Source organism: Poeciliopsis prolifica, unplaced genomic scaffold (genome assembly GCF_027474105.1).
Source record: "Poeciliopsis prolifica strain line A6 unplaced genomic scaffold, Auburn_PproV2 SCAFFOLD031, whole genome shotgun sequence".
NCBI classification, from domain to species: Eukaryota; Metazoa; Chordata; class Actinopteri; order Cyprinodontiformes; family Poeciliidae; genus Poeciliopsis; species Poeciliopsis prolifica.
Window position 1 is genome coordinate 715,599 of NW_026562406.1, and position 26,017 is coordinate 741,615.

General features: G+C 41.3%; 3 protein-coding genes across 3 annotated transcripts; 2 read left to right on the forward strand and 1 right to left on the reverse strand.

Moving 5' to 3' along the window:
• ppp1cc (protein phosphatase 1, catalytic subunit, gamma isozyme) lies at positions 1-5,281 on the forward strand. The gene is made up of 7 exons (XM_055050580.1): positions 1-403; positions 1,060-1,191; positions 1,327-1,557; positions 2,276-2,380; positions 2,617-2,840; positions 3,847-3,981; positions 4,608-5,281. The coding sequence occupies exons 1-7, from the start codon at positions 349-351 to the stop codon at positions 4,695-4,697; spliced, it is 972 nt and encodes a 323-aa protein (XP_054906555.1). The 5' UTR covers positions 1-348; the 3' UTR covers positions 4,698-5,281.
• Positions 5,282-5,385: 104 nt separating this feature from the next.
• On the forward strand, positions 5,386-14,232 carry pptc7a (protein phosphatase targeting COQ7 a). The gene is made up of 6 exons (XM_055050581.1): positions 5,386-6,173; positions 7,190-7,369; positions 8,539-8,737; positions 11,110-11,233; positions 11,343-11,472; positions 12,383-14,232. Exons 1-6 carry the CDS (start codon positions 5,972-5,974, stop codon positions 12,439-12,441), a joined length of 894 nt encoding a protein of 297 aa, XP_054906556.1. The 5' UTR covers positions 5,386-5,971; the 3' UTR covers positions 12,442-14,232.
• Positions 14,232-22,123, reverse strand: rad9b (RAD9 checkpoint clamp component B). Its single transcript, XM_055050583.1, is given in 12 exon segments — positions 14,232-14,384; positions 14,615-14,742; positions 16,213-16,426; positions 17,710-17,832; positions 18,009-18,072; positions 18,903-19,031; positions 20,421-20,527; positions 20,937-21,036; positions 21,225-21,339; positions 21,703-21,840; positions 22,000-22,090; positions 22,092-22,123. Coding segments are annotated over 12 exon segments (1,362 nt in total). The 3' UTR covers positions 14,232-14,263.
• Between the last annotated feature and the right edge of the window lie 3,894 nt (positions 22,124-26,017).

The window sequence follows — 26,017 nt, forward strand, 5'->3', positions numbered from 1 at the left end:
AGAGCGAAAACAGAGACACCATCGCTAGCTAGGAGCTAGTTCGGTTGGCGTTTATTTTTTATGCCCGGTTTTTTTTTTAAAGACAAAAGCCGTGACTGTCTTTCGCTGTTTTTTTTTTATGAAAACGGGATGTAAAGTAGCTTTTAAATTTCCCCCCAAAAATTGTCAACGAGCCTACAAGCCGAACTGGCTCTCAGAAACATTTTTTTTACGCTCTGTAGGAAAATTCACGGAGCTAAGCTAAGCTAATAGGCTGTAGCTAATGCTGGGGTAGCTAGCGAGTTAGCTTTCGCAAGTGTACTAACGCCGAGATCTTATCGAATCGATTTTTTTTTATAGAAACAGAAAATGGCGGATGTTGACAAGCTCAACATAGACAGTATTATTCAACGTCTTTTAGAAGGTAAGTACGATCTCAAATAAAAAACAGTGGCAATTTCGATGCTGTTACGACAATAACAAATGTAAATGGGAAGGTAGCTTAATTTTCTCGTCTTTCGTTATCATTTCCTCGCATTTATTCCTCATAGGGAATAACCACAAATTATCACTAAACGTGTTTAATGACTAGGGATGTCAATATCCCCACAGGTAAAGAGAACCACACTGTTCTCATGCAGACATTGCGCATACCGGTGTAACGTCACTTTCTGTGACCCTTAGATGTGTGACCTGATTAGGTTTTCAGCGGCCGCTAAGCGTACTGTCTGTATTGAGTTACTGTTCACAACGAAGAATGAACAGCATCCATTTTTATGAGGCGCCATAAAGTGATTATTGCTCAGTTTGAGAACTTCACCCCCACTTAGTTTCAGTGTCGCTAAAATAACAATCTGTCAATCACCGGAACACCTGCTTTTTTTTACGTTAATTCTTAAAATGAGCAACTCTTATAAATACTACTATGAAGCCTGCCTTACGTTTGGGTACACAGATTGCTGCTCCCCTGTTCCACCCAACCTGCCCGTCCAGATTCTGCGTTAGGTGTTGCTGACTTGGCAGTGACGGTGCTAAGCTGTTATCTTCGCTGATTGTTTTTTGTTGTCTGGGCGCACACAGTCCGAGGAGCAAAGCCTGGCAAGAATGTGCAACTGCAGGAGAACGAGATCCGTGGCCTGTGCCTGAAGTCCAGGGAGATCTTTCTCAGTCAGCCCATTCTGCTGGAGCTGGAGGCCCCCCTCAAAATTTGTGGTAAGCGGAAAATTCTGTGTCGCTAAATCTGAATCTTAAACAGCAACAAAATTACATGGCAGAATACATTTCAGAGGCCAAAACATTAATTATATTCAACAATCCTCCCCTCCTCTCCCCAACCCTGTCTGGCAGGTGACATCCATGGGCAATACTATGACCTCCTGAGGCTTTTTGAGTATGGGGGCTTCCCTCCAGAGAGCAACTACCTGTTCCTGGGTGACTATGTGGACAGGGGGAAGCAGTCTCTTGAAACAATCTGTCTTCTTCTGGCCTACAAAATCAAATACCCGGAGAACTTCTTCCTGCTGAGGGGAAACCACGAATGTGCTTCAATCAACAGAATATATGGTTTCTACGATGAGTGTGAGTATTGTTTCATTGAACCGAATTTGAGATGTGTTTTAGTGTTTCGTGTTCAAAGCAGCTAAACAGCATTCAGGCGTTGACACGATTTCTCTGGCGGGGCATAAGCTGTTTGAAGGACACCGACTCGTGTAAGATTGCAAAAGCAAGAAATGTTAAATAGAGGGGAGAAAAAAGTAAATGGGTGCTGGGTTCTGAAGAACTACATAAACGCCAAGGTCATGCAAAGGTTTTAATGAGGTTTAATAACAAAAATAAAGACAAAAGCTTGCAATGACATGAAGCCAAAACATGTCCCTTTTTTTGTCTTATTAAAACCTTTGCATAACTTTGGAGTGTTGGTTATTATTTTTTAGACAAAGCACCAGTCCATCGCAGAACCATTATAACCCATTAAAGAGAAAATGTGCCACAAGAACCAGCAGACAATGAAGGTGTTTCATTGTCTGTACCTGGCTTTTTTATTTTGATTTACTTTTTTTTTTCTAACTGAAATAAAAAAAATGGCCATTGGTTGAAACTAGAGGGAGAAATTAGTTTTGATGCATTTAATAAGCGTGGCAAAAGAAAATCAGATTTTTCTGTGTTTATCCTGTCATCATAGTTTAATCCGAACCCAAGGAAACATCTGATAGGTTTCCACCTCTGGCTGTTTCTCTAGTGTATGTTTATTACACAATGATGGATTAAAACATCCTTTGTTGTCTTCATAATTTAGGTAAACGAAGGTACAACATCAAGCTCTGGAAGACCTTCACAGATTGTTTTAACTGCCTCCCTATTGCTGCAATTGTGGACGAGAAGATCTTTTGCTGCCATGGAGGTAGGTTCTTGTTTTCACTAGTTCTCTGTGCACTCTTCTGTTTTTTGTGTGCATTATTTTCACAACTGTCGCCTATTAGACAACTTGATGCGTCTTTGACGTAAGCTGCTCTTATTTGTCTTTGTGAAATGCTCCCTCTGCAGTTTGTCTTTCCGTTAGGACTGACCCACATGTCACAGGTCGTGACTCCTGTGTTTGTTTATTTATTGGTATCGCTGCCTTGCTTTTGCATCAAGGTCTGTCACCCGACCTTCAGTCCATGGAGCAGATCAGACGCATCATGCGTCCCACTGACGTGCCTGACCAGGGCCTGCTGTGCGACTTGCTGTGGTCCGACCCGGACAAGGACGTTTTGGGCTGGGGGGAGAACGACAGGGGCGTCTCCTTTACCTTCGGCTCCGAAGTGGTAGCCAAGTTCCTGCACAAGCACGACCTGGATCTGATCTGCCGCGCCCACCAGGTAACTCCAGCGCCCCCTGTCTTTAGCAAACAGAAACGAGATTGTGTGAGAACACATTTGTACAAGGACATCGCATCCAGGGAGTTGGCAGGCGTACTGCACAGACTGAACTTGTGTTCCCAGTCGTTTTGTTTTCGTATACCTTTGGCCTATTTTTTTTTGTATGTTAATGCTTTTGCCCAGTACAGCAAATTTTTTTTTTCTTTCTTGGTTTTAAAATAAAATTAATTAGAAATACTGAAATGTGTAGGTTTCAGGAAAACTTCAAAAAACAAAACAAAGAAAACAGGGCTTTTGTTGGAACCAAATAAAGATAGAAGTCAGTAAATAACTATTCATAAGATTACTAGGGCTGCATGATATTAGCAAAACATGCAATAATTAATAATTAATAAAAAAAGTAGTTGGAGGATGGTGGCGTGACAGGATTTTTAATAACTTGTCAAGTGAATAAACTTATTCACATGTGATTTTAATTGTGTTTCTTATTTAATGGAAACAACAAAATTGTGAAATTGTGTTCTTTTGGCATTAGCATCATAACACAATTAGCGGAGTATGGACAAAGTTTTGTGCACGTTTGTAATGGAGACACAGCTTATGTTAATGTTTTACTTTGCAATTGTTGCCACCTTAGACGTCATATAATGATTATTCTTACGGGAAAGAAATATTTACTGTTACCATTTCAACAACATGGTTTGATTTTAAAACTTATTTAACTTCCTAATCTTATTACTAATGTATCAGGCATCTCTTTAACATAAAGCTCTAATCTATTATGAACATTGCTGAAAAATGTCCCTGAAATTGGATTGATATGAAAAATGGACCAATTTGTTGTCATGTGACCAACTCAGTGTAGCCATTTCTGTTAATGTTAGCAGCTTGAGCACTAAATTTATCACCATCCACAAATAAAATAATCCAGTTTGTTCTTATAGGGCATAACTTTTAATCTTGTCTGTTCTATCTGTGATTTTATTTATTAAAATTTTTTTTACAGGTTGTTGAGGATGGCTACGAATTTTTCGCAAAGAGGCAACTCGTCACATTGTTCTCGGCACCGAATTATTGCGGGGAGTTCGACAACGCTGGTGCCATGATGAGCGTCGATGAAACTCTCATGTGCTCCTTTCAGGTATCCAACTTTTTTTTCTGCATAAACCATCAAAGGCAAATTTCTTTTTCTCTCTCTCTTTTTGGACTTCAGCAGTTAAAGCATGTCCATATTAACAACAAAGAAAACTGGATTCATTTTTACTGATATTAAGTTGTGCTCCACTCTACTTCAATCAGATTTCCTTATTGGGGGGGGAAAAATACACAGCATGGCATTTTGAAGTCAGGATACCAATCAAAATCCAATATGGCTGACAAACAATGAACTGTAGTGTCATAATGTCAATGTGAAATTTAATGGTTTTTGTCTCATTAGTCACGCATATTTAAAGTATTTCATTCATGTTTGCATAAACTGAAAAACAATATAATCCTATCATTTGTTGTCGCCTCATTAAAGGTGCCGTATGTAATTTTAAAAAAATGTTTTTTACACAGTGACAAATAATCTATGAAAAAAATCAAGCTCTACTGCCTTCTCGCAGTTCCAGCGAGAAACAACCAATCAGAATCAAAAGGAGGATCTTAGCGCTGTTAATCAAGCCTGTGTGTGTGCTGAAAGTAGGGAACTCTGGGAGTAGTATTTAAATGGTGATTTGCAGAGTTATTTTCTGAAAAGGTTTCCGCGTTGTGTTTCTCCGACAGATTTTAAAACCAGCTGAGAAGAAAAAGCCCAACGGCAGCCGTCCTGTGACTCCCCCCCGCAACATGGTCACCAAGCAAGCCAAGAAATGAGGGGCCACACTGCACTGGGGACCAAATGGCCAGAGATTCATTCTTCCTGGTCTGCTTTCATCTTCTGCATTCAAAGGATTGGTTATTTTTCACGCTGCCAATATCGCAAAGATATCCACTCCTATCTGATGAAAGCAAAGATATTTTATTGTTTTCCTGTCCACAGGGGTAAATTGATATGTCACCATGGAAAAACCTCAGGTGTTTTGCACTCCATTTTGCAGCTAGTCTTTGCCACATATGACTGTTCAATCAGGAAAAATGTAATAATATGGCTACTTATGCACAGGAATGCCTTGTTTGAAGCTGTGCACACTTTTTTTTTTTTTTTTAAGTTTATTTTGTCTTTCCTTTGTCATTTCATTCACCTGTAAATGTTAATGGCTTATAAAATGTTTGAGGAAAGCCACAGACACAAGTTTATCTTTATTTACAGTTAATTTACTCATAATTTCATAGAGCATTGACTTCACTGCATCACATTTTTAAATAAGTCTTGTGCTAAATTAAAAACAATAAACAAGCACTATTGTAATGTCTAAATCTTTCTAATAAACTCTGGTGTGTTTTAGGATGGACATTGATACCTGAATGTTGTTTGTTTCTTACTTTTATTCCTCTTAAACCTAATAAACAGAAAATGCAGAGGGAAGTTGTACATTGTAAGATACTGTGACCTTCAGAATACGCTTTGCGGAGAAAAATATTCCGCCAAGTTATTTTAGAAAAAAAGATCAAGTTTGTTTTTCATTGAATCTTTTGTGCTTGCATTACTTTTTTTTGTTTTAAAGTGATCGCTTTGCAGTGTTACATTTGGTGCACATCTTCCGCATGGGACAGAACGTTGTGTTTCCATATTAGGAAACGTTGATTTGGTAATGACCTCTGACGTCAGAGCAGTCACAAGACCCGTTCTGTGTGAGGCCGCCGCAGCAGCAGCTGCTCCACGGTGTCTCTTTCACGCAGCGTCTCTTGTGTCTGAGGCGAAGTGGCAGCATGGCCGCTCACAACCAGCCCTCCAGGGACTGCAACAGAGGAACGAACCAATTTCTTTGAATTTCTTTCGGCTTACAACGTCAAAAAGAAGAAGAAGGGGGGGAAAAGGGCAGCTTCGGGAGACTACTTCTACCGTCGGCGTCTTTAAGCGCGGAGGCTGTTTTCAGCAGCAGTTCTCCAGCCTGCTTCGCCTGTCAAACTGCGTGCTGACATCGACGCTAAGCTAGCTCCGCTGCTAGCTTGGCCGGTTTGTTTGCTACGGAGCTGGTGCGTAGGTGATGTTGTCCGTGCTGTCTTACGGTAGACTTGTTGCCAGAGCTGTCATCGGCGGGCTTTCTCAGACAGACAGCCGCGACTACAGCCTGGTGACGGCGAGCTGCGGCTTCGGCAAAGACTTCCGCAGAGGCATCCTGAAGAAAGGGATGTGTTATGGGGACGACGCGTGCTTCATCGCCCGGCACAGGTCCGCCGACGTTTTGGGTGAGTGTCTCGCCTTTTGTTGGCTCTAGAAATGACATTGCTGCGCACGCAGCGTCATTATTCACTTCACAGATTGAAATGTGCAGGGTCACTTTCCTTATTGATAGACTGGGTGAATTTATGTAAAAGCTGGACAGCATGAAAACCCAAACCTGCTGTCTGGAATCAGCACTGGGACACAGAAACCTTGATCTGTGTGGACAACCTGTCGTTTAGGTCCTGTGGGTCTCCTACCACCTAAGCTGATTGTGTGCTGACACCCGCAGAGTAGATCAGGTTGCCGGATTTAACTCGCAAATTGGAACACCTTCAACACAAAATCGTGTTGTTTTTGGACCGGCTTGCTTCAGATCTTCTTGTTTTTTGGGTTGCCTCTGTATTGTCTGAATCTGGGTGGGAAGATGCAAGGTCTGTCCTTGTATGGTCAGCACAACAAATTCTGGCATCTGGAGCCCAGAAAGTTTCCTTTCTAGGCAAATCTTGGATTTCCACCATGAAGTTCTTATAAGGCAAAACTATAAGACCCAATAAACACAACATCTTCAGGTCTTGATAAAGAAACTACAATTTGAGGAATTGAATTGCGTATCTGCTCAAGCGTTCATGCCCATTGAACTTTTTTCACCTTGCTACTGCAAGCCGAGAAGTTTTTATGTGTAGAAGTAAAATGATGGTTTCGATTTTTATAACACGGTATACATCGCAGTGACCACACATGATGAAACTTGGTGGTGGCAGAATTATGCTGTGAGTGCTTGATATGAAACTGTTGAAGATTGGGTTAGAATGGGCCAATGTCTTTAGATCCGCAACAAAAACACTTGCTGTATTCTCAGTAGACACTGTATAATCTAGCCACAGCTGTGGACTTTAACTGAGCCTGAGCAAAAATCATTTTAAAATGTTATAAATATTAACTGCTTCACAAATCTGGCTCCATCCAAACATCTATTTTTATTTTCTTGCATTTTAGTGCTTACATAACCATCTCAACCTATTTGCTTTTATTTTTTAAGGTGTAGCAGATGGAGTTGGTGGCTGGAGAGACTACGGTGTGGACCCGTCGCAGTTTTCCAGTACGCTGATGAAGACGTGCGAGAGGCTGGTGAAGGAAGGACGCTTTGTCCCCAGCAGCCCGGTGGGGGTCCTTACCACCAGCTACTACGAGCTACTACAGAACAAAGTGCCTCTACTGGGTAAGCAGATCAAAACATTTATTTTGGTATCTTGCAAGTTACGTTCTCTAGTATTGCCGCTTCTATTATTCTACAGAATAAGGACAAACCCACCACATAGAAACCTTTTGCATCAGTTGACAGGGGTTCAGATTGTAGCCACCGCTGTGTGCAGACATGCTCCGCCTTACAGTGAAAACGGAACATTTCCATGTGGTTTAGATCTGAGCTACATTATCCGGACCTAGGCGGTTTTCATCTGTTGGGTTTATTGCTGGCTGGGCTGGGATTTTTGCATTATGACTCACAACAGCCAGATCCCATTATGAAGTCCTAGGAATGTCCCAGCCAGTATCCCTTTCCTCCTGCGTGGTGTTGCCTCAAAACAAACCCGCGCACGCGATCTAACATCGGCAAAGGAGCGTGACAAGGGAACAGATCTTTGTCTCGGCCAATGTCGGTAGTTTTCCACTAAGAACCCGGGGAAAACAAAAGTTTGGATTGTACCATCCTTGACACGGCCGGAGGAATGCCGCTGAGGCAGGCGGCCTGTGTAATTGTTTAGCTGCAGAGAAAAGTGAGAGGCAGAGGACTGAGTCAGAGCTTGAACGGGCTGGGGAGTTTGAAGATTGATCCCAGAGAGAATATTTTGGTGCTCCGGATGAATCACCAGCAGGGTGTGGTCTCACGTTGTCAGCCTGCTCCAACAACTCCAGTTTCCTCCTTTTCATCTCTCCCGTAGAGGAGAGTTTACCAAAATGTGTAAATATATACATATATAAAATATGGAAAAAATTGTGAATTTTAGGGTGAGTTAATTTGTCTTCTAAATTTATACATTGAGTAAGTTTTTGTGATACAGTTCAATTGTCAGAAAAATTTTGCTGGAAAAAAATAGTTTGTATTCACCTTTGATGAGGAAAAAAGCTTTTGATAACTTTTGGTCTTCAATGCCTCAAGACGGCGCCGTCCTATTCTGTAGTGATGGTCAAACGTTTTGCCCCTGGCACCAAAACTGGCAAATTTAAACGACGTGCAGGATGCAAAATTCATTCCATTTACAATGCAAAAATAAGTTTATTGTGACAGACCTGACCTACAGCCAATAGAGTTGACGTTCATCTCTTTTCAGGAGCGGCTTTGGTTTGTAAATTCTCAAGAAGTGAATTTGTGTGTGATTGTGTTTGTAGGTAGCAGCACCGCCTGCATTGTGGTGCTGGACAGGCAGAGTCACCAGCTGCACACAGCCAACCTGGGAGACTCGGGTTTCCTGGTGGTCCGGGGCGGGGAGGTGGTCCACCGCTCTGACGAACAGCAGCACTACTTTAACACACCCTTCCAGCTGTCCATCGCTCCCCCCGGGGCGGAGGGAGCCGTGCTCAGCGACAGGTGAGCCGCCCAGCAGCACCTGCACCTCACCTGTGTCTGTTATGTGCTGCTCAAAAAGACCTACAGTCAGACTGACTGATAAAGAACTCTAGAACTTAATTAGCAAAAAAAAAAAATGGATAAAGGATTATTGGATATTGCATTGTGATGTTTGTTTTTCGTCAATCATAATTTAGCCACAGTTTCACTTGCATAAAAACGGTTAAACACAGTCAGCACAGATTTTCTCTGCGCTAATATTAATATTAGCATTGACAACTGAGACTTTATCTATGTCTCTGATCTGTATTCTGGGGACTGATGAGAAATCCTAGGTTTTCACTTGTTACTCTGGATTTTGGTTTACTTGGAGGACCAAAACTTAAGCTAAGCAGTTTTGCTAACAAGAAAATGGCTCTGCTGAGTGAATAATGCCGCAAAATGTTGTGTTTTCCTTTAGTTTTTAACTCCTAGTTTTCTCCTTTCTTCTTGGTTGCAGCACCATGTTGTTTTTATGCTGCGTTTCAACCTGGATTTGTAAAAAGTGAGAGAACTGTGAGGCGTTGGCACGTTTTCAAGACTTGTTGGGACTTTTCTGCACAGCTGCTGCAGCGCGGCCTTCGACACCCTGCTAACTAATAGGCGGTCTGCGTTGCAAATGCGACAAAAGAGATTATCTGAACTGAACCGCTCTGCAGAGCTTTTCAGTCTGGCCTGCGTGTCCCACATGTAGCGCTGTAGCGGCGGGTCAGGGGCCACGTGCTGCCAGGTCTCGTTGCTGTGGCGTGCCAAGCAGCAGCGCTGCAGACGTCAGCGGAGATCAGGATGTTTGCCAAGCTTTCCCTCTTACCCAGGTCAAAGTCTGTGTGGGCTGATGATGGGCAAAACGAAGAGTCCAGAGTCGGTCCTGCTGCCAGCGGATTCAGCTCCCGTTTCACTTGTTCATCTTTGATCCAGCAGATTATTTTTAAGACTCTTAAAAGGCGATTCTTAGAAAACTGGCAAAACGTGAAGCGCTGATAGAGGTGGGCCGTCTGGCTTTCAGTGACTCTACTGGAGCTGAATTTAGTTTCTGCCAGTCTGCTTTTTGTTCTGCTAGCGCTGGATGATACGGCTGAAAAACGTTTCATGTCAATCCATCGATAATTGTTGATTAGTCTGTTATAAATATTCCCAAACTAGTGGCATGACCTTTCCAGTTTTCACTATATGCCGTTTTTAAAAGATTTTTAAAAATTATTATTGTTTTTAAGCATTCTTGAAACTGTTGGGCTGCTGCTGTGCATGTTACTTAACAGGTTGTTGCTAGGTAACTAGAGAGTGAGTACGTTGATGTCACTGAGACGTTCAGTGGTTCAAGTCTGCCTACATCCCCCAGAATGCTCTGCAGTTCAGCGAATATTCTATATATGGCATCACCTTCCTAATATAATGGTCCAAGTCCTTTATTGAAAATATCATTTTTATTTATTTTTTTTAACCAACATCACTTGGGGAGAGGAGGGCAGGGGTCTGTCTGGGTATTTCAGTTTTCTTACTGAAGATTTAATCAGCAGCTTACAGAATACAACAACAGTAGATTTAACCTCTAGTTGAGTAACAGCAGCAGGTCAAAGAAGACAAACGTCAAAGCTGAAATACGTCAACATGGAGATCTGCTGAATTAAAGTCAGACTTGGCATATTAAACCGTGACGTTTATATCAACCATTTTTTCTTCCATGAGGAAACTGTGCACTGCTCTCTGAAAGTCACAGGTTTGCAGTTACAGTTTCTGCTTCCTGATGATTTTATCTGCATGCAGTTGAACATGAGGATCGCGTTAATGTGGTTTGTTCTTTCTGGCTTCATGAAAACTGACTTGGCCTTAGAGAGTATTTGTAAAATGAGAATAATGAGGGTTTTTTTTTTTTTTTATATCCATCCATTGCTGCCAACACTGAATATCCCACCATCCCCTTCTGAGCCTTTTTTTTCTTCCGCCCACTTCATAGATAATACAGCACAAGGCAGGTTGTTCCTGGGAGCTACGTTTCACTGTGTCCTGATGCAGTCCACACACCTTTTATATTAAATCATATTCATAACTGTGGGCCGAGTTTGCAGCAGAGTGGGGGCATCTTCCAAGAAGCAAACATGAGACTTGGAGTCTCTCTACCACTCAAAGCACTTAATGTTGTACTAGACCACGCTGTTCTTTCTGAGATCCTTGAACACACTTTACTTTTAAAGAGATTGTTTTCATAACTGAGGTGAATCTGTATAATTGAATATGATGCAACTGGATTTTTTTTTTCCGGGATAGAAGACAAGTTATGTTGCAGGTGTAAATAAACTAAAACTAGTTTGAAGAGCTCTTTATGAAACTCAGTTTCTGAATCTGTGTGTTTACAGCCCAGAATCTGCTGACAGCTCCTCCTTTGACGTGCAGCTGGGTGACATAATCCTCACCGCCACCGATGGGCTGTTCGACAACATGCCCGATTATATGATCCTCCAAGAGCTAAAAAAACTGAAGGTAAGTGACGAACATTACTGCTGCTGCTGAGTCTGAATCCAGAAGAAACTTGATGCTCACTTCTTTTTTTCCCCTTTCTTTCTTTTTGTTTGTTTTTTTGCTTTCTCAGAACTCAAACTATGAGAGCATTCAGCAGACCGCCCGCAGCATCGCAGAGCAAGCCCATGTACTGGCATATGACCCCAACTACATGTCACCTTTTGCACAGTTTGCATGCGACAATGGACTGAATGTCAGAGGTAGGTTTCTTTGTACCTAGTTTGAAGCTTCAGTTCATGCAGCATTGCAACCAACTACACAATTCCAGCGGGTGTAATGTTACAGTAAGACTGCTTGGAGACTGTATTGGTTGGGTTATTGTATTTCATGAGTCAGGAAATAAAACTCATGTCAACCAATCAGATTGCTTCAGTATAACCTCATTTTTCTGTAAGGAATAAAAAAGAATGAGAAGAACTTGGTGTATTGCCTACAGACTAGATGAAGAAGAAAAATGGTAGCGGTACAGGAGTCAGTTATTTCACCAGGAGTAGGATGGGACAGGAATTTTCGTTTTTACTTTAGCCCGAGATTTAAATGGAACAAGTTTTTTTTTCTTCTTTCTTTTCTGTAGGAGTGGGATTGGACAAGAATCTCTCTTCCAGAAATGCATCTAAAAGTTAAATAATACAGGCCCCTCAGGCCTGGAGTTTGAAGCCCCCTGATCTAGATTACTACATAACTGAGATGTCCAATCACTGTTGGCGTTTCCAAAAAGCTTCATAGCAAAAGCTCAAAAGCACCTTTTGAGCTTTTCTTTAAAAGCTCGCATCCTACAGCCTCCCTGTTATCTGCTAAACTCCCCCAGTCTAAATGAACTACAGTTGTTTCACTACGTCATAGAAAACAGTTACTTACATCTCGCCAAAGCTAAAAATAAAATGTTTCGCATGCACACTGAAGAGTGTCGTTGATGCTGCTTAGTATAGTACTTTTACTTTCACCTGTCAGGGCCAGACAGACTGAAATTGTCCGATTTCGGTGCTCTGCCGATTTCTGCGACTGGAAAAGTCGTGTCTTTTCCAGAGAAATGACACACAATTGTGATGGCGTAGACACTTTTTTCTACCACCATCCTAACTGTTTTTTTTTGTTTGTTTATTTGTGAAGGAGGAAAGCCAGACGACATCACAGTACTGTTGTCCATCGTGGCAGAATACACGGACTAGAACCTGCTTGCCGGGACGTCGCTAATCTGCCTCTGGAAGTGATGAACTGCTTCAATTCCTGCTGGTCAGGATGTAGGTTTGACATCTGATGCTTCCTCCTCATCTACAGGATCCACTCTGCTGAAGAACCGCCCCAACGCCCTTTTTGTTCTCCCATAAAAAGTACCGCCAGAGAGAGGTCAAATTATGCAAACGAGAGGCCTAAACCACACTTCTGTCTCAGTTGGACTTTTGGCATCTTTGCAGTTTTCCATTGCTCACTTGCTAATGCCATTGCCAAGGATCAGTAGTCATTGGTTGGAGATGAAGCATCCAGTTTGAGGTCAAGTCCCTCTCTTTCCTGATGGAGGCTGCGCAGGAGAAAGTCGAGGCTTGGATGTAGCCAACTGCCAGCCGAGTCTCCATCAGGGAATAAAAAGTTCTTAGGCGTACAGAAGGGAATGGCAGCTTCAGGGCTCTATAACCAAGCTGCAGTTTGTAGATGTTTCAAGACCTTCATGGAAAGTTTTGGAGTGTTTTCTAGGAGCATGGAGCAAAAGTTAAACAAGACAGTGTGTTCAAAGTCTAAAGAAGGAAAAAAAAGACCCAGCTAATTTGACTATGACGCACCTGTCGGCAGGCTTATCTTTAAAGATTTCACAACGACAAGCGGCAGCTGCCTTTTTCTTACTGGTGCGATTGGAGTCCAGCGCATGTTTTGGGACGGAGTATTTATAGTCAGAAAGCCTCTTCAGACGTATGGGACGCACGTTATTTGTCAAACCGATGTCCTCCCTTTAATCTTACAGCTGCTGGTGAAGTCTTGACAGTGATTTTGTGTGAAGTGTGTATGGATGCGAGTGTGACGGATGACTGGTGTTGTTGAGTTGGATGTCAAGGCGCCGGACTAACTCCACCTCCACTGGACTTAAATGGGTCTGGCAGCCTTAAACGCACACAGCTAAAGAAGAAAAGAAAAAAAAAGCTAAAGTTGGTCGGGTGACCAAAACGTATTTTTCTAACTTTGTTCGGTGTGATTGTTCGCTGCTTCAGGGTAGCTTACGCTGTCGTTCAGTTTCCCCCTCCTCCCTTCTGCTGTAGGGTTTAATAGTGGTGGTCGTCGTGTTTCCATTGCACCACAAAGATTTGCACTAGGTGTGTTTCTGCGACTTTCTACCTACACTTAGTAAGATGTCACTGTAAGGTTGAGATGTTATGACGTGCCTTGTATCAGGAGATGTTGATACTGGCAGACATGTCCTCTATTAGTCACCCAACTGAGCACAGAGCCCTAAAACTGTAAAGTAGCCATAGAGATGAAACAGCTCTGCTGTCTAAAGATAGTTTTTTTTTTGTTGTTGTTTTCTTCAAATCTACCACTGTGTTTAGGTCAGGATGTTGGGACTAGTGGTGATCCCTGCTTCAGAAATCCATCCTTGTGAGTTTCATTGTCATTGTTTACAATCTGCACTAATAAAACAAATTTTTTATTTTTTATTTCCCCTCCCCGTACACTGGGGCTGACGATAAGGGCTGCAGAATGGGGTGTATTAAGATGACAGAGGCGGATCCAGTTGTGAAAGTATAAACGTCGGACAATCTCAGCAGCATCGGCTCGAGCTGTCCAGTTCTCCCAGTCATCTGACTCGTGACTCACAGCTGCACCAACACTTTTCCGCTTAGTCTCATCTTTCAAACACATTTGGTCGACCGGAGCGTGAATACGGTGTACAGCTAAATGCAGATCTGAATTCTGTGGGGAAAATTTGAAATCTGTAAAATATTTAAATAAAGATGATATTTATTTACAACGTTTTGGCTGCATTCTGTTTACAAAAGTTGTTTACTGGTATTTTTTTTTAGTAAACCTGCTGGCTGATGCTGTGGATCGACGGGATAACATCAAATCCAGGAAACATTTTGTACGACACGCATCCTCCAACATTCCACAGGTGTCTGGTTTCCTAACACAGGCGGGCGTGGCAGCGTTACGTTAACATGTTTTCACAGACAAAACTAAGAGCAGCTGCCAGGTAACATCATCAGGCACCAGAAAAGAAGCCCAGTAGAAACTGTTAATACAATGTTAAATATCTTAAGCCGCAGATTAATACTCAGTTTAGAGTTCTGTGAAAACATTGCCTGGTTTCCAACAGAAATCACAAGTTCAGAAGAATGACTGGTGTAATCTCACAGTGAAGGGCTTCTCGGGTGGTTGTCAGTGTTTTCCTCATCGCTGTAACATGCCAGGACAGGCAGCTGGGCAGCACTACCATCTTCGTCTTGCCGAGAGGACAAAGCGTCGAACAGCAGGGAACAGACCTGATGAGAAATGAAACAGTTAGTTGGTGACATGTTGGAGAATGTCCTCAAAATGCTTCCAAAACTAATTCTGCCACTTGCATTACAAAAACACTAAAAAAATTGGAAAAAAAAAAAAAGATCCACCACATTTTACCACATTTTGCCAATCAGTGTAGCAGTTTGATTTTATCGTAGATGTTTAAATGTATTGACAGCCATGGTTTACATATAGGAGCTGCAGAGAACAAGTTCAGAAGACGAGGCATGTAAAAATGGCTCCTGACCACAACTTTACATAAGAGCAAGAGGGGGAAGTCGGTGGTTTGGGCCTCGCATGCCTCTGAATGAAACTGATTTGCATCTGTCAGAGCTCTGATGAGTTAGTTTGGAAACATGAAGAAGCCTCTCTGACTTCCTTCTCTGATCTTTCAAACAAATTAGCTGCAAATGTAGCTTTTCTTAACCTTCAGGTTGAGCTCTGCACATTCAAAGTTGTTGATCAGCCATTGTTTAATGACTAAGTTTACTTAAGTGGTAACAATTATAGAATTCTGAAAGAAAAAAAAACATTTTAAAATAGGTGTGTGGATTAATACAGAAATTGTGACAGAGCATGTTAAACAAAAATAGCTTTTATGTGTCACTCCACAAATAGAACCTTATGACAGAAACGAATCACGACAGTTTTATCTGTATACGGCCAAATTACATGAAGATGAAAATGTTATTCAATTCCAAATAAGTTGTCTTTGAATGCAGGGACATATATGTACTTATATTTTAACAGTTTAATCAATAGTTTTTTTAATCATCACATTATGCCACAGCCCGGCCCTTTAAAGAGACAGTTTCATGTAAAAGTCTTTTTTGAGCTTTACATCATGTATTACAGTTATTCCCTCATCAAAACAATACTTGGAGTGTTGCTTTGATTCTTTCATGCATATTTAAGAAATCCTTTCATCTCCAAAGTAACTGTTCAGCTGTTGAAAACGCCTTGGTGGAGCTAAGGAGACTCAAAGCCGCAGCGATTAGCAAAAACCTGGTGGGACTGAGCCTCTGCTGAGATGATTACAGGAGCTACTGCTCAGTGAAACACAGAGCAGGAGTTTCTTAAAGAGACAGAGGCCCAATTTCAAGGTGTTAAATCAGGAACGCCTCTTTTAAGTCATATTTGACAAAAACCTTCAGTTTTTAGAACTAAAGGCAACATAATTACTTGACGATGCTATAAAATGGCACAATGTGGCTGAACAACACATAGAACCGCCCCTTTAGAGACTTTCTTGATCTTGATGTGACCCATGACAAAAAAAAATAAAAAATTTGACTTCTCCATGACAGAGGAGTAGAGCAAGGTATCAGAGGAAATGTAGGAGAGAAAATTGAACAGAGGTGAGGAATTACAGCCATAGGTCAAAGGTCTCCATTGTGGTCCAAGTAAAAAGAAAAATATCACACTGAAATCAAACAGGAAGAGCTCGTCACCTTCGTGGACGCAGGGCTTGAGGCGGAGCTGTTACATTCCTGGCTGTCTGCACTGAGGCAGGTCGGCTCCCTGATCTCAGGGAGGCTCTTTGCACCGGGACAGCTGATTACAGGGCTGCCCTTGCTGGATGGAATCAGGTCATCAGGAACAGAGTAACTCCTGCTACCTGGTCCCTGAGACACAGCCACAGGTTGAGCTGGGGAGCTCACACACCTGAAAACACCAACAGGACACATTTAACTCTTACTAAACAGTCTGTCCACGCCGCGTCACTGCTAAATAACTGCTTTTACAAAGGTGAAGTCCAACTCATGAGCATGTGGATCATCACTGAGCCTGGTGAGTACAGGCGCTTGTTAAACTGGAAAAGTGTGACAAGGTATGTGGAAAACAAGGAAGATGTCAAGGAAGTTAATGACGGAGTGGAGCCGACAAGAAACCACTGACCTCTGACTGTGTGGAAGTACAGCAGTTTAAATAGTGTAAGAAATAAAACAACCCTTCACATAGGGAAACTTGTAACTGAATGATCTGACAACAATACTGATTTAGCCACATTTACCCGAATTTTCTAGAAATACTGAAGACATTTTGAGATTCATAGTTTAGAAAATTGAAAAATTGCTTAAAAAAAACCAATAAATTTTGAGATTAATCTTAGAAATATTCTAGAAAAAAAATGACCATCTGGAAATATCAAAGTCAAAGAAAGTGATAGCAAATTTTCTCCTGATGAAACTCAGAAGTATATATATTTTTTAATTGACCTCAAAACTTCAAAAGTTTTTTGGCAGAAATTTACTCTTACTTTTTTTTTTTCCCCATCTTCAATAGCCCTAATTCGCAATCGTAGAAGACCTGAATTAGATGTGTAACACAACCAGCTGGAGTTAGAAAAGACTGAGTCGGCTCCCGGCAGAGCGGGCCAGCGTAGAGGAGCTGAGCGGATTACAGAGCATCTCACTGGCAGGCTTCTGACCTACGCTTGCCCTAGTTTCTCACTCACAGACACTAGACCGGCTGCAGTAACGCCACACCCTATTAGGGGGCTAAAAGCAGCCAATGAGGGCAACGAGACTTGGTGGAACGCCAAGAGTGAAGGTCAGATAAAGTCAAAGAGTGAAGACTGATTTACAGAATCTGGCAAAAGTGTTCAAACCCCTTCAAAGTCACATTTTATCACTTTGCAATCACAAACTTGAACATGATTTTATTGTTACATCAATACAGGGTTGTAGTAATGATGAAGTAGACAGAAAAAAAAGTTTTTAAAATATTCTGGGACGTGTGGCATCCATTTGCATTCAGTCCCCTTTTGCTCTTATACCCTGAAAAATAAAGTTCAAGGAGTGTGGTTAGGTTTGAAAACCACCAAGCGGCGTAGATGTGATGAGGACAGAATCTGGTCAGAATAATGTCAAAAACACAAATTTGACGGACACTGGGTTGTCCAGTCAGTGGTTTTACGGACACTATTAAAACCTGGAGCTTGGTACCTGGGTATTTTCGGGGTCAGGGGTTCGGTTGGTTGAGAATGGTCCCTGCTGTCAGAGTCAGTCACAGTTGCCAGCAGCACAGTGGCCTCAAGGACCATGTCCTCCACAGAGAAGCACACAGGCCTGCAGACAGGGACAACTTTACAACAGCCAATCAAATAGTGAGAAAACCGCTGAAACGCCCAGACCCAGCAGTCAGAGATAAAGAGGTTTTTGAAATGACCTAGTAATGCCTCCTAGCAGGTGGTGTATCTTCAGATATGGTTGCAAATGAATCTAAACAGCATGATGAGACTTACTGTCCTGCTGCATCGAGGTAAACCGACACTGGAAGACTGCGAGACTCTGCAAAGGACAATATGCCTTGAAAATCAGAACAATCGACTCAGACACGCTCCTCTGTGTGCATGCCATGACTGTAGAGATAGCACGACATACAGTGACTGGGACAAAGAAGACGCATCAATTCTTGAAATTGCGATTAACTCAGACTCAAAGCCTAGTTTTCCAAATTCCAGAAGATGTCGAGGCTGGATCACGAGGAGAGACTCCCAGCGAGGGGTTCAACAAACATTCCAAGACATTAGGGGACAAGAGTGGTGAAGGGTAATGCAGGTCAGGCCTCGCTAACTGGACCAGAACAAAGAATGTCCCTTCAAATTCTCAAATGAAACATGAACAGTTACTCATTCATAAAAAAAAATAAATAAAAAAAAACAACAACTAATCCATGATTCTAGATTTTCCAGTTCAGGAAATGACGACAGGCATCTCCTAGATTCTGTGTTTTATAGTTGACTCAAATTACTGAGACAACAGGTTGAGTTTAGTCGGTTTGGACTGAAGAACTGAATTGTGCTTTTGTCATATTTCAGTGAGGTGGTGTGTCACTATGGCATCTCTTTTTAAGCTAAAACTACAGTAATGGAACATTTTGCGACTTGATCACCATCCATGTCCTGAAGCAAGAAATGCTGCCACCTGCAGGTGCTAGTTGGTATCTCTTAAGCCGACTGTTTTTGATCATTTTTGAGAAAAATTTACAATAAATTAACAGTTATGCCTTAGCGCAAAGGACACAAGAAATATCACCTCTGACACAGAAAATCCCCTGATGAGCCAGACACACACATGCAGCACATAAACACACCGATCCAAGCTACACACGATGCACTCAGGTGACAAAATAAAACCGTACTGAAATAGCTCAGTTACCCTCAGCTCCTTCAGACAGAAGGTTATGTCAGAGTCCAGCCCGATCTGGAAGAAGTCAAACTCGTTTGGGTGTAAGGACATCTCTGTGTACGTCGTCTTCATTGGACCTGTCACACAAATACATCCAAGTCCTTCAGTTACATATTAAAGAAACTGAAGGGGGCGCGCCCTCAGGACAGCTTGCCCATGTAACTTTGTCTCTCGATGTCTCTGGACGCTTATAAAAAAACTATTTAAAACTTCAAAGAGTAAAACTAAAAGGAACAGCATTTTTTTAGTCACATTGTAAAGTTATTTCCTCATCATAGACATTCCTGGAGTGAGTTTTTCATGCATGTTAGAGAAATCCTATAATCTCCCACAGCAACCATTCAGTTGTGCAAAACAATCCAGCTCCGCCTTCAAACTGCAGTTTCCAAGCTTTCCAGGCGTCTGCCTCACAGAGCAGCCCTCCCCCACTCAGCTCCTTCGGACTAGCCAGCGTTCATTAGCAAACACCTGGTGGAACTGCTCGTTTGCTGAGCTCATCATAAGAGCTACTTCTGAGGGAAACGTTGGTAAAAACGTTGTTAAATAGCTAATAGAAGAGCCATCCTAAAGCCAGAGACAGAGACCCAATTTGAAGATGTTAAATTACAAAGTCAAATTTCTTTTAAGTCATATTTGACATGTAGCATTTTCATAACAACTGAAGATAACTACTTGATTGTACTATAAAAATTACACCATGTAGCTAGCAAACACATTGTACTGCCTCTTTAAACTACTCTTTCATTTCAGTAGCATAATCCTATACTGAACATTTTTGATCAAAATAATCCCTGACAACTATTGTTACCACTTGCTGCCAATTGTTACTTCATTTAACCCACAACTTCATCCTTCGTTTCACATCAAACCCACTTGGAGTGTTTGATACAGAAACACTCAGTCATATTTTCTTTTGACCAAAGCGCATGATTCCTGCAACGAGAATGCCAAATGTTTATGTTTGTCATGGTAGGACTGAAAAGCCCTCTTCCTGGCCAGCCTCCCAAAACAACCAGTTGGCATGTAAATAGAGTCTGATGGTCGTCATGGAGACGTGGTAACTCAAGATGCCAGGCTTGCTCTTGTTCTCGTAACAGTGAACTTATGTGAACTCAGGTAATTTCACATCCTTTACTGTCCTGCTCACTCTGGCTGGTGGCCAGAAAGACATGGATCTTCAATTAGGCTAATAGAAATTAGCTGCTTTTTTTTCGAGACATATTTCTTCGACAAGGAAATGGTAAATTATAAATTAGTAAGTAGACGTTCAGAAAAACTTTGAATAACTTAAAAATCAATCAAATAATAATAATTTAAAAATTGCAAGATGAATTTATTACGGCGGGGAGCAATTGTTCATGTCTGAATATATATATATGAAATCATCATGCCAAAACTGTCGCAACTTTCATCACATTCTGTCATTTTTGAAATTTAAAGTAGACGACATGACAAAGTCAGCACACCTTTTCCGCCATGCTGGTCATTTCTGAGAGTGACTTTCATCGGAGTGATGGACAGAGTGATTTCTTCCTGAAACAGGGGAAAGTGCACCACCATGTCTGCAAGAAGCCTGCAGGAGCAAAGAACAAAGCAGATGCAAAAATCACACAGCTTCTGTTCAATTGACTCTGTGCCGATTTCCAAATTGTGTGTACTTTAAGCAGTTTCAAGTGTATTTTAGGACATATTCAGATTACCAAAAGGTGGTAATAGAAAAAATTTGTTCTATTAGACTGATCAATAAAAGGGTCTAATGAAAAAAAAAATAGAAACTTCATGAAAATGAGAGGATTAAAACTAATTTTAGTGTTTTTGAATTAGTTTAGTCACAGATGTGTTAATGTCAAATCTTCTGTGCTGATTTCAAATTAAAACGTTGCATAAACTGTGTAATAGAGAGCTAGGTATAAACTTGGCCTGCAGCCATGCACTGATGAAAGGATCCAAAGGGATAAACTGATAAATTATCCAATGCTAACCTGGCGGGAGCCTTCAGGACATTGGGACAGAGATGTGAGTCAAACACAGCCTGCAGAGCCTCACTTTCCTGGAAATGTATGTTGTGGGTTTTGACAATACCTAGAACAGCAGACACGAGGTGAAAGGAGCACACTGCCACCAGGTGTCCACAACATGCAACACGTCATGTGCAGCAAAAGGAAGAGGTTCAGCACACCTTTTGAATTCTGTTAATAGTTATTAAACAAATGCAGATAGGTTTTCTTTTATTTGTGCAGAATTATCGTCCCAAGCGCAGTGTTTCCTACCATGTCTGCAGAAAAACTGGATTATCACTCGGTCGGTGGCAGTGCTGACTGAAATGTGGCATCGTTCCACACTGCGTTCAATGGAGGTCAGACACCGAAACAGTGGCAGCACCGACTTACAAACAAACAAGAGGAGCTCACATTTTCATCTTCTTGATTATAGAACTACAAAATTGTTATGACACATGCAGAATAAACTTGTCTGGCATTCATCCCGTAAAAATAAATGCCACAAAGACCCCATTTAAAGTGCGAGGGATGCTAAAGAAACAATGACATTTTGGATTCACACACTTTTATGGGTTAAAAGTTAGATACATTTTTTTTTTAAATTACAAAGGAATAGGTGTCAAATAATACAGTCTTTGTTTGACTTGTCTAAGAACAACAGCTGCTTTTAAAGTCGTGGAAATGGCAATGAAACATTAAAATAGCTCTTTCACAAATCACAAACTACTATTAAGCAGGCTGGATTTACCTTCATGACCAGTTTGCATTTGATTGCTTCACTGCCCTGCTTTGATGCTGATTCCAAGCTGTACTGCTGGAAGAACATGGGTGAGAACAGGAAGCAGCCATAGGCCGAATGAGCAGAATTGACTGACCTCAGGGCCAGCTGTGGAGACAGAGACAAGGACAAGATGATGAGGACAACATGCGAAACTCATCTAAAATAACCTGACAGGAAAACTGGTCAGAAATGGTCTAATGTCCAATACCACGCGTTTTAGGAATACATCAAGTAAAGCCTGAACAGTTTGAGACTAGTATTAGCATTTCTCAACCCTATGACCATGGGGTCCAGCCAAAGCTCATTTCCAATCCGTGACAGCGCATGAATGGCCTTACCGAGGACTGTGAAACAAACAGTTTATAGTTAGCACTGTACTGCCACACATTCTTAAAATAAAAAAAAAATAACTAGAAAATTCCTGAAGAAATTTAACTGGGTCCTGCCAATGTGTGACCGTCGGTTTGGACCCAGCGTTCTAAAAATTAGCAGCAATGCTAAGCTTAGCGACAAAAAAAAATATGAGTAACATAGACTTGAACCATGTTAGTAGTTTTATGCTAATTTTACAAATATGTTAATTTTAACGTGAATACTGTCAGCACCATGTGGATCACCACTAGCTTGCTGTGTGTAATTGACTTACTCCATTCAATATACTAGACATGGCTAACAAGTAAGAGACATAGATAATACCTTATTTAAGATCAAACCTGAGATAATGATACTTTTTATCATCTCACAACTAGAAATTCTGTGTATCTTATTGGTCAAAAGCAGCAAACAAACACATAACTCGTGTTCAAAAGAATCACTACTACTAATAATCTCCCGGCCAAAAACGGGAGACTTGAAAAGGCGTTTTATGCCCTATGACGTCATTGACATGACATCACTGAATGACAAAGGCTTTGATAAGTTTTGAGTCACTGTCTCCTTCAGTGACTCCTCACAAGCAAACAGAAGTTCGAAGAGTTCTTACTCCGGACTTGTGTCGTGCAGACTTGCAGCGAGAAGATGAACGTAAAACGAATATTTTTTAATTGTTCCGATGTCCCTGACCCGATAGAGAAGGTACTGGAAGGGGAAAAGCTGAAGCTGTTCGCAGCAAACCTGGAGCTTAGGCTGCTGATCGACTGTGGGGCTTTGAAGGCTTTGGAGCAGCTCGGCGAAGAGGAAACTGCCCTCATCCACAAGATGGTCGACAGGATGGCAGAAGGTCTCACGATACCCAAGAAATTTGCGAAAACGTCCAAGAAGCGGAGAAGCATGTGCAGCAAAGTTCTTGTCGAGCTGAAGAAGACGCACAGCAGCTCACAGCTAAAGAACCTCTTGAAAACGAAGGACGAACACGTCATCGCCAAGATGATCGAGCTGCTGCAGGAACAAATGAAGAAGGCCTTTAAAGGCTTTGAGAACAGTCTGCGCAAAAAGCTGTGTACGGCAGAAGTTGCGGGACATGTCACGTCGTTTCTTGCCATGGTTGTTACAACCTTGATCATAATGTAGCAGTTTGGTTTGAGAGCTGAACTGTTACGGCATTAGTTCAAACCAACTCATAACTCAGTGGTTCAGCGGTTGGGAACAGATTTGCTGAAGAGGCACTAAAACTGATGGCTGCTGATTAACTGCAAGTTCGTCTTTAACTGCTCCGACATGACAGAGGAAAGCGCACTCAGAACTGGACAATCAGTTGAAAACAAAGGATGGATGTCTCAGAGCCAACATGTACAGGGGAAAATATGACTGTGTTTTTCTGTTACTTCTACTTCTTGTCGTGATTTGCATGTTTAGATTGTTTTGGGTTTGTTGTTTTTTCTCTTTTTTCCCCCTTTAACAGCTGAAAAGCACTGGACTGTCAACCAGAAACGGCGTTGTAAGGAAATCCAACCTGTGGCTTCGAACTGATGACTTTTATTGAAGGGCAATTATTGAACCCCGAATTTTATGGAGACAAGAGGACGGTTTTAAAGTGACTCCCTTGTAATAAACTACATTGACTGCTTCTCTGTTTGGGTTTTGGAATTGTTTGCTCCCCTTTGGACCCAAGACAGAATGTGGGGTCATATTAGCCACAGTTTGAGTTCTCAAACTAAACTGTTACAGCATTGGTTCAACTACCTGATAACTCAGTAGTTCAACTGTTGGGGACAGATTTGTTGAAAAGGTGTTAAAACTGGTGGGTGCTGATTTACTGTAAGTCTGTCTTTAACTGTTCCAATGTTGCTGAGTCTCGATGTTAAAGTAGAACTCAAACAACTTGAGAAACTGATTGATTTCTGAAATCAATCAGTCCTGACGGACGTGATCTGCAGCTCTCCCTGCAGCGGTTCGCAGCCAAGTGTGAAGCGGCCGGGGTGAGGATCAGTGCCTTCAAGTCTGAGGCCTTAGTCGTGAGCCGGAAAAGGGAAGAGTGCCTTCTCCAGGTCCAGGGGCGTTCCCTGCCCCAAGTGGAGGAGTTCAAGTGTCTCGGGATCTTGTTCACAAATGAGGAGAGAAGGGAGCAGGAGATCAACAGGCGGATTGGCGCAGCATCTGCTGTGACGCGTTTTCATTTGATGCATCAAATGAATCTCTCTTGAATGTAGCACACAGACTGTTTTTACAAACCTCTTCCTGTTATAAGACTTATAAGTTTCAAGTTCTGAATCTTCTACAGGAGCATTGTTAAAATTATTTGAAGGCACAGAATCAGCCGAGTACTGGTTCACATTCTCAGACTCGCCTGGTAAGCAAATTTTTTGGTACTGAAATTTATGAATTTAATCAAAGTATGTCATGAATATGTGTGCATGTACTCCATCTTAAGTCCAGAGCACACTAGATTTTTTGTTGCTTTTGCCACCACTATATGATATGCATGTAAGATATAACAAACAGCACTATTCAGAGATGCAATGAGTTAGTTTATAGCAGTTATTCCACCATGTTTGTAGTTCTGCCATCACTGTATTCTAAAGAGCAGCTCAGAGGGAGACAAAATTCTGTCTATTTTGAGTGAAACTGACACTGTTTTGTCAGTTAGTCTTTTGTTTTGACTTGAATTTGGCTCATTTTTTTGTTAATTACGTTTCAAAGACGTGATTAAGATACAACTTTAGCAAAGTTAAGCTCAACTTCGCCAGGCTAACACTCAAATAAAATGTATGCAAATTTCTGTTCAAGTAAGTTATTTAAAAAAATAAATAAATAAAAAATAAGAAGAAACAATTTCACATATATTTTTGGGCGTTCTTACGACCTTTCACGGAGTTCCGCTCAATGACGCAGTTCATATTTACCGACAGATAAGCTAACAGGCTAACCGGTTCTAGAAGCGTGAAGACGTACAGAGCTCCCGAGGCACGTGCGCCACTCCGGAGACAGACTACCTAAAAATGGAAAACAACCTAAAAATGCACTTAATGTAGACACAAACCAAACAATGACAGTGATTGCAGGAGTCGCTCATATTTAGGTCATCATGAACGCTACACCCAGTTTAAATTTAAATCGAATAACATGGAAAGAGAGCAGGGAAATCTGTGGCATAAATGTGTGGGTTTTAATAACAAATCAATAGCAACACCCACTGCTGTGCGTGTGTTAAATTCTAGTTCACGATTTTTGGAACAGAAAAATGGAGACAGCTCTGAATCAACAATACAGATGATAAAGCAAAGGAAGTTCCGGAAATGTAGCTCCATTTCTCAAAATGGCAGGATTGTCATGATATCCCTTCCTAGAGGTCATAGATCTAGGAAGATCTGTTTCCGTGCTTCTAGAACTTTCTCACGTCACAACACACTTTACTGTATTTTATTGTGATTTTGCATTCTACAATTTTGAAGTGAAAGAAAAAGATGCTTTTCAAAGCTTCTGAGTAAAACCCTGAAAAGTAGTCCATGTACATGTAAACCTCTAAAATACTGGAATGAAATATATTCACAAATATAATTTATGAATACATTTCCATAAATTGCATTATGGAGATATATTCATACATATAATAGTATGAATATACTATACAAATATAGTATATAGCATATTCTATATTTGTATTATTCTTATATACAAATATATGAATAATGAATCATTTCAATATACAATTTAAATAAAATCAGATAAAAGTAATTTAAGTGATTTGAACTTTAATAAAAATCTAACTCTCTCAGTAGACCTGTTAAACTCATCCATTTTTATCTAAACAGTGGTCAACATGTGGGGATACAGCAGACTAGTTCTTTGTGACTTAAGCGTTGCATTTCAAGTCAGTCTACAAATACATATTTGACTCACCCTC

Bases quoted from the DNA above. Each gene is read 5' to 3' on its own strand.
- ppp1cc (XM_055050580.1), top strand. From the start codon at position 349: ATGGCGGATGTTGACAAGCTCAACATAGACAGTATTATTCAACGTCTT. The intron at 404-1,059 runs GTAAGTACGATC...GGGCGCACACAG, and splicing joins TATTCAACGTCTTTTAGAAG to TCCGAGGAGCAAAGCCTGGC. The intron at 2,381-2,616 runs GTAGGTTCTTGT...TTTTGCATCAAG, and splicing joins GATCTTTTGCTGCCATGGAG to GTCTGTCACCCGACCTTCAG.
- pptc7a (XM_055050581.1), top strand. From the start codon at position 5,972: ATGTTGTCCGTGCTGTCTTACGGTAGACTTGTTGCCAGAGCTGTCATC. The intron at 8,738-11,109 runs GTGAGCCGCCCA...GTGTGTTTACAG, and splicing joins GGAGCCGTGCTCAGCGACAG to CCCAGAATCTGCTGACAGCT. The intron at 11,234-11,342 runs GTAAGTGACGAA...TTGCTTTCTCAG, and splicing joins AAGAGCTAAAAAAACTGAAG to AACTCAAACTATGAGAGCAT.